General features: G+C 43.0%; 1 protein-coding gene across 4 annotated transcripts in view; it reads right to left on the reverse strand.

Annotated features, from left to right (window-relative positions):
• AGL (amylo-alpha-1,6-glucosidase and 4-alpha-glucanotransferase) overlaps positions 1–14,681 on the reverse strand; it is a 94,410-nt gene that overhangs the window by 22,783 nt on the left and 56,946 nt on the right. For all 4 annotated transcript variants that reach the window (XM_058303131.2, XM_058303133.1, XM_058303132.1 and 1 more), the window contains exons 26-27: positions 12,132–12,357; positions 10,257–10,368 (exon numbers count right to left, since the gene is read on the reverse strand). In XM_058303131.2, coding sequence (XP_058159114.1) covers positions 10,257–10,368; positions 12,132–12,357 — 338 coding nt within the window. The remainder of the gene's footprint in view (positions 1–10,256; positions 10,369–12,131; positions 12,358–14,681) is intronic.

Below are 14,681 nucleotides of genomic sequence, written 5' to 3' on the forward strand. Positions count from 1 at the left end.
TAAAGCTGAAAATCAACAAGCAGCAGAAAAAGGGAAAATTCACATATATATGGAGATTAAACAACACATGCTTAAATAATCAGTGGGTCAAAGAAGAAATTTCAAGAGAAATCAATAAATACCTTGAGACAAATGACAATGAGAACACAACATATCAGAACCTATGGGGTTCACAGCAAAGGCAGTGTTCAGAGGAAAATTTATAGCCCTCAATGCTTACATTAAAAAAGAAGAAAGAGCTAAAACCAATGACCTAAATACACTTGGAGGAACTAGAAAAAGAACAGCAAACTAATCCCAAAGCAAGTAGAAGGAATGAAATAAAGATAAGAGCAGAAATAAATGAAATTGAGAACTAAAAAAATCAATAGAGAGAATTAACAAAACTAAAAGTTGGTTTTTTGAGAAGATTAACAAAACTGACAAACCCTTACTAGACTAAGAAAAAAAGAGAGAAGATGCAAATAAATGAACTAAAAAATGAAAAAGGGAACATTACTATTGACCTCACAGAAATAAGAGTGATCATAAGAGGATACTATGGGGAAGGGACTTGGCCCAGTGATTAGGGTGTCCCACATGGGAGGTCCGTGGTTCAAACCCCAGGCCTCCGTGACCCGTGTGGAGCTGGCCCATGCTCAGTGCTGATGTGCGAAAGGAGTGCCCTGCCCCACAGGGGAGCCCCATGTGCAAGGAGTGTACCCCATAAGGAGAGCCGACCAGCGCGAAAGAAAGCGCAGCCTGCCTAAGAATGGCGCCACCCACATGGAGAGCTGACACAACAAGACGATGCAACAAAAGGAAACACAGATTCCCGTGCCACTGACAACAATAGAAGCGGACAAAGAAAACGACACAGCAAATAGACACAGACAACAGACAATCGGGGCGGGGGGGGGTAGAAACAAATAAATAAATCTAAAAAAAAAAAAAGAGGATACTATGAACAACTTCATGCCAAAAAACTAGACAATGTAGACAAAATGGAAAAATTCCTAGGACATACAAACAACCTATACTTGACCCTAGAATAAATAGAAGACCTCAACAAACCAATCACAAGGAAAGGGACTGAAATAGTCATTAAACAGCTTTCCAAAAGGAAAAGCCCAGGATCAAATGGTTTCACAAGTGAGTTCTACTAAGCATTCAAAGATTTAACCCCAATCTTACTCAAGCTATTCCAAAAAATGAAGAAGAAGGAACATTACCAAACTCATTCTATGAAACCAATGATCACCCTAATACCAAAGCCAGATAAAGATATTAAGAAAAAAGAAAATTTCAGACCCATTTCTCTAATAAATACAGATGCAAAAATCCTCAATAAAATACTTGCTAATCGAATCCAACAACACATTAAAATAATTATGCATCATGATCAAGTGGGTTTTATACAAGGCATACAAGGGTGGTTCACAACAAGAAAATCAATCAGCATAATACACCACATTAATAAATCAAAGAAGAAAAATTACATGATCTTGTTAATTGATGCAGAAAAGGTATTTGACTAAATACAGCATCCTTTCTTGAGAAAAATACTACAAAAGATAGGAACTGAAGGAAACTTTCTCAACATGATAAAGACTATATGAAAAACCCACAGCTAATAATGTACTCAATGATGAAAAACTGAAAGCTTTCAGTTGAGATCAAGGACAAGACAAGGATGCCCATTGTCACCACTATTGTTCAGTACAGTGCTAGAGGTTCTAGCTAGAGCAAGCAGGCAAGAAAAAGAAATAAAAGGCATCCAAACTGGAAAAGAAGAAGTAAAATTTTCACTATTCACAGATGATAGGATCCTATATCTAGAAAGTCCCGAAAAATCTACAACAAAGCTGCTAGAGCTAATAAACATTCAGTAGAGTGCCAGGACACAAGATCAACTTGAAACAATCAGTGGTGTCTCTATACAGTTGTAATGCACATTCTGAGGAGGAAGTCAGGGAAAAAATTCCATTTTCAATAGCAACTAAAAGAATCAAATATTCAGGAATAAACTTAACCAAGGATGTAAAACACTTGTATTCAGAAAACTACAATGCATTGCTAAAAGAAATTTTAAAAAGATATAAATAATTGGAAAAACATTCCATGCTCATGGATTGGAAAACTAAATGTCATTAAGATGTCAATTCTACCCAAATTAATATACAGATTCAATGCAATCCCAATAAAAACATTACCAGCAAATTTTAAACAAATGGAAAACACAATTATCAAATTTATCTGAAAGGGTAAGAAGCCCTGAATAGTCAGAGACATCTTTAAAAGGAAAAGTGAACATGGAGGACTCTCACTTTCAGATTTTAAATCATATTACCCAGCTACAGTGGTAAAACCATCATGATATTGGCATAAAGATAGACACATGGACCAATGGAACCAAACTGATGGTTCAGAAACAGACCCTCACATCTATGGCCAAAGGATTTTTGACAAGCGTGACAAACCCACCCAGCTAGGATAGAACAGTCTATTCAATAAATGGTGCTGGGAGAACTGGATATCCATAGCCAAAATAAAGAAAGAAGATCTCTGCCTCACACCTTATACAAAAATGAACTCAAAATGGATCAATGACCTAAATATAAAAGCTGGTACCATAAAACTCCTAGAAGAAAATGTAGGGAAACATCTTCACAACCTGGTGGTAGGGTGGTGGATTCTTAAATCTTACACTAAAAGCATGAGCAACTAAAGAAAACACAGATCAATGGGACCTCCTCAAACTTAAACACTTCTGTGAGTCAAAAGATTCTTCATCAAGAAAGTGAAAAGGCAGCCCACTCAATGGGAGAAAACACTTGGAAACCACATACCCAATAAGGGTTTGATTTCTATTCTATATAAAGAGATCCTATAACTCAATAATAAAAGAGCAAGCAATTCAATTAAAAAATGGGTAAAAGACTTAAATAGGCATTTATCCAAAGAGGAAATAGCAATGGCCAAAAAAGCATATGAAAAAATGGTCCATATCACTAGCTATTAGGGAAATGCAAATCAAAACAACAATGAGGTATCATCTAACACTGCATAGAATGACCATTATTATAAAAACATACAAGAATAAGTGCTGGAGAGGATGTGGAGAAATAGGAACATTCCTTCACTGCTGGTGGGACTGTAAAATGGTACAGCCTCTGTGGAGACAGTTTGACGGTTCCTCAGGAAACTAAATATAGAACTGCCATATGACTCAACAATTCCTCTACTAGTAATATATCCAAAGAACTAAAAACTATGACATGAACAGACATCTGCACACTGATGTCCATAGTGGCATTATTCACAATTGCCAAAAGATGGAAACAACACAAGTGCCCATCAACCAATGAATGGATAAACAAAATGTAGTATATACATATGATGGAATACTATGCTACAAGAAGAGGAAATAAACTTGGGTTACATACGATGAACGCTGAAGACATTATACTAAGTGAAGTAAACCAGACACAAAAGGATAAATATTACATGGTCTCATTAATATGGACTAAACATGAAGAATAAACACATGGAATTAAAACCTAGAGTATAGGTTATTAGGAGATCGGAAGAGGGTTGAGAAGAACTGATGCTTAATGTATACAAAAGTTTTAATTAACTTGACTGTAAAAGTGTGGAAATGGATAGAGTTGATGGTAACACTTATAGTGAGTAGCAGCTGGTTTATAAATGGGATTGCAGCTGAAATGGTAGTCTGGGGGAAAAAAGAAAAAGAAAACTAAAGAATAATTTAGGGACTGAATAACACAGTGAACCCAGTGGTAATGAGAATTGTGGTTGAGAGTACAAATGCAAAAGTGTCCTTCTGTGAACTAAAACAGATGTTACTATCACTATTGCAGGGTGGTGGGAATGTGGAGAAGCACGGGAAAACTACAACTTGTGTGACCTATAGACTGTGGTTAACAGCAATACTATAATATCCTTGCATCAATGCCAAAGACATATTGTGTTGATAGCGGAGGTGTATGGAAAAAGGGTGCCAAATGTATGCTATGGACCATGGTTGGTGGTAATAGTCTGATCATATTATTTCATAATCTGAAACAAATGTTCCACCACAGTAGTATGCTGGTGAATGGATGTTGTATGGGAATTCTACACATGGGCATGATTGTTTTGTAAGTGTACAACCTCTGTAATAAAAAATATTTAAAAAAAAAAAGGGTGGTCAAAACAGCATAGCACTGGCATACAGATAGACATAGTGATCAGTGAAATAGAATTGAGAACCCAGAAATAAACCCTCATTTATACAGTCTAATGGTTTTTGACAAACTTACCAAGTTAATGTTAATGGGACAATGTAGCTGAGCATGGGGGTTTCGTCCTCGCTCAGGCCCAAGAGTAGGGGGGGCTTGCTCTTGCCGAACCACCGGCGGGGGGTGCCCCAAGAGGGAGCACTGGTTCTCCAGGCGTGGGGGACGCGCGGTTGGGGAAAAACCACGGAGACCGCTTGAGCGCAAGAACAGGTCTGCTTTATTGCGGAAGTACACTTGGTTATATAGGGTTGGGTAGAGGGAGGAGTGTGATGAAGGGAGGGCGGCTGTGAAGCAGTTACTGGGGAAAGGGGCAGATTGTGGGTTGGCAATATGGGCGGGACTGGCGGGAAGGACGGCGGGGGCTGGAAGGGGAGGAGGGGTGGAGAAAGGCGACAACAATTGCTCCTTTTGTTTTAAAAGGAAATAGAGGCAACAAGTTTTGGTGCGCACTGTGGGTGTGAATAACTCGGTGTGCACAGCAACAAAAGACAAGGATTATGAGGAGGAGGAGGAAAAGGAGGTTATAGGGACGGGCACGGGGATAAGACGAGGTGTGGAGGGAGACCACGAGGACTGGCCGGTCGTGAGCGGACAGCATAGCATCTGGCCAGGATGCATGTGCCCGCCATTAGGGTCGGCGCACGCCGGCGCCTGGCGCGCGCTGAGCCTTGCCAGCGAAACGGGCCTGTGATGCCCCTGTACCCCTCGCCCGAGGGGGAGGAGTAGTTGGGGAGAAGTAAGGAGATGAAGACAAGAAGCTACAGGCGTGTGGTCTGGAGTAGGTGGAGAAACCTGTGGCAGCGGGGTTGTGTCCCCCCAACTCATAAGACGGAAGGTTTGTGCGTCCAGTGAGGTTGGCGACATCAGTAGTGAAAGAGGGGGCGGAGGCGGTTACGTTCGAGGCGAGGAGCCTTTTTTGTTGCCAGAGGGAGAGGGTCCAATTGAAGGGCTGGTGACTCGGGTTGGCAGCGGCTGGGAGAGCGAGAGAAGCCAGGATGAAGAGAACGGCTGCGAGGCTGTGTAGAGGCATCATCTGACGGTGCGGCATCTTGATGATGGCTGGTGCTGGATCCGGGTGAACGGGGCGACCTCTGGGCCGTATCCACTGTCAATGTTATCTCTCACCGAAGGCATAGGGTGTTGATCGTTTGGTGGAACTAGTAGGTCAGTGGCGGGCCGAATGCAATGCCCAGGAACCCAGAGCGGCTGCGGCTCAGAATCTGGAAAGACGCAAGCAAAGCCCCTCCCCTGTGCTAGGAGGGGAGCTGGATCTTGCCAACGATTTGTGGCAGGGTCTTTCCAATGGACGAGGGGAACTTGCGAGGGCTGCCCCATGGGTCCCCAGTGTTTATGGGTGGGGGAGAGTCCATGGTCATCGAAGGTTAGGAGATTGCGATGAATGAGGCAGGCAGTCACGGCGTCGGCGGGGGCCTTGTGGGGATAGGAGGCCCTTTCTTTTTGAATGAGTAGCTTGAACTGTTGGTGAGTGCGCTCGACGATTCCTTGCCCCTGTGGATTGTATGGAATGCCAAAATGATGCGTGATGTGATACATCTGCACGAAGCTGGCGAAGGCGGCACTGTGATATGCTGGTCCGTTGTCTGTCTTGAGATCGCATGGAATTCCCATGAACAAAATAGCTTGGCGAAGCGCCTGGACGCAGTGTTTAGCACTTTCCCCCGTAAGAGGGACTGCATAGCACAGATGTGAAAAGGTGTCAATTGCCACATGAAGATATTTGAGGCTGCCAAATGCACTGACATGAGTGACATCTAATTGCCACCTTGAGTTTGGGTGGAGGCCGCGGGGGTTAACACCCTGAGGCTGCAAAGGCCCAAGTGGCAACAATGGCGCGCAAGTCCGGCACGCGCGCACAAGGTGTTTGCAAGTTTCAATGGGTAAGTCGGGGAAGAGCTTCCGGATGGACCACGCGGAGAAGTGGAATTGGGAATGCAGGAGCTTTCAGCGCCAGAATCCAGGAGCCTATCGAGCCATTGCCCATCGATTTTAAGCTCCAATGAGGGTCTCTGGCGGTGCGTGATGGGCATTGTCCACATTATGGCTTGGGAACTTTTCTGGGGACCTCTTGGGGGAGGGGCTGAGGCCTGCCCCGCTGGGAGTTTAAAGGCTGCTGAGGACTTTGGGCAGAACGGCAGTCATGGGCCCAGTGATATCCTTGCCCACAACGCGGACATGGTGTAGAAGGGCCCCTCGGTTGCCGCGACGGCAGGTCGGAGCGAGGCGCTGGGCCTGGCTGAGAGCACTCGCGGACAAAATGGCCGGGCTGGCCGCATCGAAAGCAGACGGAAGTGGAGGTGGATGAAACAGCCATGGCAGACGCAAAGGCAGCGGTGAGCGTTTTGACTTGCGGGTCGACGTCGCGACAAGCAAGGACCCACTCGTGCAAAGCTTTATCACGTATGGGAAGGACTACGGCTCGGAACGTTGCAAGGCATCCGTCTATGATAAATTCTTTGGCCAGCGCAAACTGGGCGTCCTCGCTAGAAATTTTCTGCTGGCAAGCTTCCAGGACGCGGGCGACAAATGCTGGGAAGGTCTCATTGGAGTCCTGAAGCAGCTGCGCGAGCTTGGTGGGCTGCTTGGTGGAAACTAGAGAGAATGACCGCTGGACGAGGACTTTTACCCGGTGCCAAAACCCTGGGTCAATTTCGAGATAAGAACGAGGGTTTGCATAATTGTTGGTGCCCGTGTATGCATCGGAGGGGTTGAGGATGCCGGCTTGGGCATTCTCCACGATTTGCCGGTCAACAGTCGCTTGATAATGGGCGCGCCATTCAATAAATTGACCTGGCGTCAGGATGGCACGGGCTAGTGCAATCCAGTCATATGGGAGAACGAGTTGGGTCCCCAACTCCTCAAGTAGTTGCTGCGCATAAGGGCTGCCAATTCCGTCTTCCTTCACAGCTTTGTGGAGGGTCCTGACCTCTTCCGCTGTAAAGGGTAGCCAAGTTTGGGGTCGCTGTGGCGTGGGCTGCGGATTCAGCGGATACAGCTGGGGGGTTTGAGAAGACGTGGCACCGGGGACTGATGGAGCAGCCAAGGCAGGTGAAGGGCTATTGCCGTACGGCGGCGGCAAGGGATAAGTGGAACACGGGTGAGAAAATGGCGGTTTAGCGGCTTCCGGGCGACAACAAGATGGCGGCGGGACCCTTCCGGGTGCCGGCCAAGATGGCGGAGCAGCCACATCCGGCAGCGGACAAAATGGCGCAAGGGGCGTTTCCGGTTTAGCGGAAGATGGCGACCATGCAGTTTCCGGGCCCGAACTGGATGCTAACTGGGCAGGAAGAGGCGGGTAGAGGCGGGAGGAGGAGGACACCGGTGGAGAAGAAGCCGGATGTGCACCATCTTGGGCAGAAGTGGGGGAAGAAGGCGGAAGTCCGCCATCTTGGGGAGCGGCAGGGGTGGTTTCTGTCTGCTGTGGGGAGCTCGGGCGGGGAGGTTCGCGCTCGAGAGCAGCAGCAAGTTGGTTAGACAGAGAGTCAGTGTCGGCGGACTCATCGGGATCACAGTCTAGACGCCGTTTGGGAGAAGCTTCATAAACGGCTTCGGTCGGAGCGCCAAGGAGACAGGCGCGAATGGCAACGAGAACGGGTAAGAGGCCTGCTGGGAAGGTGCGTTTTTCGTGCTCCATGGCGGAGGTGACTCGATCTATGAGTCGCGAGTATGTGTCCGGGCTCCAGAGTTGGCAGGTGGCGAGCCACGGATTAAAAGGGAGCAAGAGATCCCAGTACTTTTGGAGCTGCCGCAAGGAGACGCGGACTCCATTGGCATCGAGCAGGGCAGCGAGGGCTCTGACTTGCGGCGCCTGACGCAATGACAAAGAGGCGCCCATGACGGGATAGGGACGGGACGACGGCGAGGGGTCCCTTGGGGCTCGTCCGGGCGAGGGGTCCCTACCTGGAGAGGAGGACGATCACAGCAGCAGCAGCACCAGAGAGGCCGGGGGAGGAGCTGCCACGTTGGGCGCCAGTTGTAGCTGAGCGTGGGGGTTTCGTCCTCGCTCAGGCCCAAGAGTCGGGGGGGCTTGCTCCTGCCGAACCACCGGCGGGGGGTGCCCCAAGAGGGAGCACCGGTTCTCCAGGCGTGGGGGACGCGCGGTTGGGGAAAAACCATGGAGACCGCTTGAGCGCAAGAACAGGTCTGCTTTATTGCGGAAGTACACTTGGTTATATAGGGTTGGGTAGAGGGAGGAGTGTGATGAAGGGAGGGCGGCTGTGAAGCAGTTACTGGGGAAAGGGGCAGATTGTGGGTTGGCAATATGGGCGGGACTGGCGGGAAGGACGGCGGGGGCTGAAGGGGAGGAGGGGTGGAGAAAGGCGGCAACAGGACAAAACAGTCTCTTCAACAAATGGTGCTTGGACAACTGGATATCTATAACCAAAAGAATGAAAGAGGAACCCTATCTCACTCCCGATATAAGAATCAACTCAAAATGGATCAAAGAACTAAATATAAAAGCCAGGACCATAAAACTACTAGGAGAAAACGTAGGCAAACATCTTCAAGACCTTGTAGTATGTGGTGGTTTCTTGGACCTTACACACAAGGCACATGCAACAAATGAAAAGGAAAATGGGACCTCTCAAAATTAAACACTTTTGTACCTCATAGGACTTTGTCAAAAGGGTGAAAAGGCAGCCAACTCAATGGGAGAAAATATTCAGAAATCACATATCTGATAAGGGTTTAATATCCAGGATACATAAAAAATTTTACAACTCAACAATAAAAAGACAAGCGACCCAATTAAAAAATGGACAAAAGACCTGCATAGACATTTGTCCAAAGAAGAAATACAAATGGAAAAAAACACATGAAGAAATGCTCAACATCACTAGCAATTAGGGAAATGCAAATAAAAACTACAGTGAGATATCATTTCACACCTATCAGAATGACCACTATTAAAAAGACAGAGAACTACAAGTGTTGGAGAGGATGTGGACAGATAGGAATACTTATTCACTGTGGTGGGAATGCAGAATGGTACAGCCACTGTGGAGGACTTTTGGCAGATCCTAAAGAAGTTGAAAATAGATTTACCATGTGACTCTGCAATACCACTATTGGGTATATACCCAAAAGAACTGAGAGCAGTGACACGAACAGATATCTGCACACTGATGTTCAGAGAGACATTATTCATGATTGCCAAAAGTTGGAAACACTCAGGTGTTCATCAACAGATGAATGGATAAACAAACTGTGGTCTATTCACATGATGGAATATTATGCAGCTGTAAGAAGAAATGAAGCCTAGGGAAGCAGATGTGGCTCCATGTCCCAAAAATGCCCCCAGGGAAGCAGATGTGGCTCAACTGATAGAGGTGTCTGCCCACCATATAGGAGGTCCACAGTTTGAACCCAGGGCCTCCTGGCCTGTGTGGTGAGCTGGCCCACGCACAGTGCTGCCACATGCAAGGAAAGCACCCCGTGCAAAAAATACAACTATTTTAACTTTATATATAAACAAACCTTTAAAAAAAAAAGTAATTTAAGAGAGCCTAGGCTATACAGTGTCTGACAGATCATGGATCAAATCCTAGCTCTGCCATTTAGCAGTTGTATGACTCTGGGCAAGCTAATCTGTTTCAGTCCTCTAAAGAGTAAAAAAGGTGACATATGACATTTTTGTGAAAATTAAATAGAAATAACAGAGGTAAAGAAGTTAGCACAATGACCAGAATATAGTAAGCGCCTCAACTAATGGCAATTATTATTATGATTATAAAGGCAGCCAACAAAACTACCTTTCAAATTGGCTGACAAAAGATAAATTTTTATCTTTCCTCTAGAAATTAAAAACTTAAGTGAGAAAAAGAACTGTGTTAATCTATTTCGCTAATACCTAGTGAAGTTTCATATACAAATAAATATTTGTCAAATAAATGAATAATTACAAAGCTTAACTTCACCCCATCAGTAAATCTTTACTATGTAGCTAAAATTACGTACCTTCATCCCTCATGTTTCTATCTATCTGTGGACCAGCATTCCTTTCTCGGAACTGTATGCCTTGCATGTGTCTTTGCATAGTTTCCTGTATTACTTCATACAATGGTTGATCCTGTTTGAAACATAATTGATATGACCTTTGTTAGAAATTGTATTTTTCTTATTTTCTCCAAAATATTACAACTGAATTAATAAGAAAACAGATATTTTCATTGGAGGGAGAAATAGGGAGGAGAGGAGGGGATGGGGAAAGAAGCTGCTCCTATACACCAAATAATAGTTGAACTTTGGAATGTGAATATTTAACAGTTTTGATTTTTTATGCATGTGACATGATATAATTTGTAATTTTGCTGAGGCACAGAAATGAATTCTATGAGCTTGCATAGTCTATTAGAGTGAATTGTTCTGCTAATAAATGAACCTAGCTTGTCATCTAGCATCTAGATTTTAAATTGGCATTGCTGTTCTTACATATTTGTATATATAATAGGAATAAATTATGCGCTAAAGTGGTAATCAAAACTGTACCATATAAAAATTCTACCAGTAATTATAAAAATTATGAAGCTTTTCTATAATGCTGTAGATTTTTTTAAACAAACTATAAGAAGATAGTTATAAGAATTATGTGCCTGATAACATGAGCTTGTATTTATGTGACTGAAATCTGTTAGTCAATAACAGAAGACAGGTAAATATTTCAAGTCAATTTTTTGGACAAATGTTCTTTGAGTACTTCATTCATTCATTCATTCGTTCATTCATTCATTCATTCATTCATTTCTTTCCCCCTCCCCCTGCCCCAGTTGTCTGTTCTCTGCGTGTTCTTCTTTGTCCACTTCTGTTGTTGTCAGTGGCACGGGAATCTGTGTTTCTTTTTGTTGTGTCATCTTGTTGTGTCAGCTCTCCATGTGGGCAACACCATTCTTAGGCAGGCTGCACTTTCTTTCACCCTGGGTGGCTCTCCTTACGGGGTGCACTCCTTGCGCGGGGGCTCCCCTCTGTGGGGGACACCCCTGTGTGGCACGGCACTCCTTGTGCGCATCAGCACTGCACATGGGCCAGCTCCACACGGGTCAAGGAGGCCTGGGGTTTGAACCACGGACCTCCCATGTGGTAGGCGGACGCCCTAACCACTGGGCCAAGTCCGCTTCCCAGTACTTCTTGATATAAACATGGTGGGGACACAAATATACGGTAGCTCTGAAGTAGCTTAGAACACACACAGTCATACTAAACAAAATATAAAATAAAGGCAGATCAGAAATTATAAAAGTACAATATCATTGTACATTGTACACTGTAACTGAAAATAAATACCCAAAAATGTTTGTTTATTCTTCACTGATCATAAGATAAACTCTAAATTCCTGGGATTGGTAGTAGTCAAGGCACTCCACAACCTGGTTTACCCTCTCCACAATCTCTTACTACCCTGCAGGTGCCCGACCCACAGGTGCCTAAACTAGACTGAGCAGTATGTCCTAAACTTTGCTGTAATCTACTCTAAGCTTTACTATTTTCTCATCTTTAAAGTCTCCTCACAACTTCCATCTATCTCTGCTGCAATCCTACTCGCCTCCATTTAAGTGAAATTTTAGCTACTCCCTGAAGTTCTCTGAGACCCATCTAGAACTTATATCTCCCTTTTATGAGAAAACATAGCATTCCTTGTGCACCTCTTCTGCAATGACATATTTATGCATGCAGCATCACTTCTCTCATCTTTGCAATCCCTCATTGTACCAGTAGGTGCTAAGTAGATTGGATATTTGAAGAATTCTTAAGATTCTGATTCTTAATTACAATTTTTTTAATATTAGAAGATAAAAACCATTTTTCAGGAAAACCATTTCAAGAAATTATCTTTACCAGTGTACCAGCAGGTAAAGGAGCAGAATCATCTGTAGGATACATTCTAGAAACTGGGCACTTGAGAATGTCTATACCATTTGGAACCATTTTACAGTAATCTTGAATACACTGTAGCCACCACCACACAGCATCCCGGCAATTGTATCTGGCATAGGTTCCTTCTCCAAGGAGATTAGGGATGAGTCCATGCCGCAGGGTACTAGCAAATGCTAGAATAATGTTCCTAAAACAATAGGATTAAGAGGACCATTTGAAATGAAAATAATCACTTAAAAACTGAAGACAAACATAGTCACTTTTGGTGAACTATTATTTCAAATGCATTTTTTTCTCTTGCCTTCATTTCTTTATATTTTAATATAAAAAGTAGCCATGATATGACAGACAAAGCACTGAATTAAAAGAAACCTTGAGTCTAGCCCTGGTTTTTCCCCTAACAATCTGTGTGACCCTTTCTTTTATAGTTTTCATCTGTGGAGTTAGGAATTAGCCTGGGTGATTTTTAAGGTTCTTCATGGCTCTAGAAATACCAAGTATTTCAAATGAAAAACATTTTATTATTTTAAATAATAGATAACAACAACAAAGGAAACATGGAAAGAAAATGAATGGGTAGAAGCTGATCTTGAAAAATATGATTTATGTTTAAAAACTAGAAGACACTTTACCTTTTAAAGTGTTATTCAACTATTTTGTGCCAAAAGACAACTTAATTTCTAAGAAGGCATTATATTCTAGATAGAGTATGAAACTAAGAAATAAGAAGCCTGAGGTTTAAATTCTAGTTTTGCCATCTATATCACCATGGGAATGTAATTTAAAATTTCTAGGACCATTTTTTTTGTCAAACCATTCTGAAATTCTATTAATTCTATATCTTTAGTTTAATGGCCATTTTTTTTTAAGCTGTTAAAAAGTCCTTTTTTGTAAAATTGTAAAATACATAGAAAAATAGATTGAAAGAAATTACAAATTATAAATGAGAGTGCAAGTAATGGCCATCTCTTAACCTCAGACTCTCTTTCCCTCTCTGCCACCTGATTGGGGAGAACTCAGAGGTCCTAGAAAATGGTAGAGCTTCAATATGGAAGGAGCCTGGCCCCCTGAATCACTACGTAGAAGGCTGTCTACCGAATATCTCTATAGGACCATGAGCAAGAAATAAAAATTCCGTTTGTGAAAAGCCATAGAAATTGCAGAGTTTATAATTTATAGCAGCTAGCACTACCCAAATAAATATATTACCCTGTGGGAATCACCCAGGGCAGGGGAAGGCAAACTTTTTATGTAAAGGGCCATATAAATATTTTATGCTTTGTGAGCCATATATGGTCTTTGTTGTGTATTCTTGTTTTTTTCTTGCAGCACTTTAAAAAGTCGTGTTAGTTTCTTAGGGCTGCTGAAACAAATTACCATAAACTGGGAGCTTAGAACAACAGGAAGTCCAAAATCAAGGTGTCAACAAGAAAATTCTTCCCTGTCCCTTGCTAGTTTTTGGGGGGTTGCCAGCAATCCATTGTGTTCCTTGGCACAGACCTACATGACGCCCATTTCTGCTTCCATCTTCACATGGCCTTCCACCTTTTGTGTCTGTATCTCTGTCTCTCTGTCTAAAAATTTCCCCTTCTTTCTCTTATTAAGACAACAGTTATGGGATTTAAAGCTCACCCTACTCCAGTATGACCTCATCTTAATTTGATTACATCTGCAATGTCTTTCCAAATAAGGTCACATTCACAGGTCTCAGGGGTTAGGACTTGAACGTATCTTTTTTGGATTATAATTCAATCCTCTACAAAAGGTAAAAAACCATTCTTAGCTCACAGGCTATACAAAACAATTCACAGGTCGTTTGCTGATCCCTAATCCAGAGAGTCGTATTTAAATTTAAGGAGCAAAAATTTGTGACAGTGCACTGAAGTGACAATAGGAAGAAGAGACAATATCAATGACAGTAATAGTAATAACTTGAAAAACTAACATTAATGGAATGCTTTCTATGTGGCAACACTGTTCTAGATACTTTATCCTTCACAAAAACCCTGCAAGGTACGTATTATAACTATTTACAGAGAACAAACACAAAGAGGATAAGTAATTTGTCAGATGGTAGTTTGGAACCAGGATTAGAACCTGACAATCTGGTCCCAGAGCCCAAGATCTTAACCACTAGGCTGTGCTGAATCCTGATGTTCCATTTCCTACTTCTTAGTCACAGTCATTTAGGAGCATTTGAGAGAGAAGCAATAGTTGCCCAAATTTTCATAGTCCACAATGGTGATAAGTCAATAAGAAAAGGTCTTACTATATTAGATTAACTGGAGAATACATTTTCAGATGCCTATTTAGGATGTTAATTTTAAAAGGACCAAAAATAACATTTTTGACCACTGAAGAGGTAATCTTCAGTTATATGGAAAATTGGCTTATGTGAATTTCCTGATGGCACCCAAAAAAGGTATCATACAGATGTTTTCTTGCTAAAATTTTTAACATAGCACAGGGTTTTCAAACTTTAGCCTGCATGATAATCTTTTGGAGACCTTG

This window comes from Dasypus novemcinctus, chromosome 9, assembly GCF_030445035.2.
Source record: "Dasypus novemcinctus isolate mDasNov1 chromosome 9, mDasNov1.1.hap2, whole genome shotgun sequence".
Taxonomy (NCBI): Eukaryota; Metazoa; Chordata; class Mammalia; order Cingulata; family Dasypodidae; genus Dasypus; species Dasypus novemcinctus.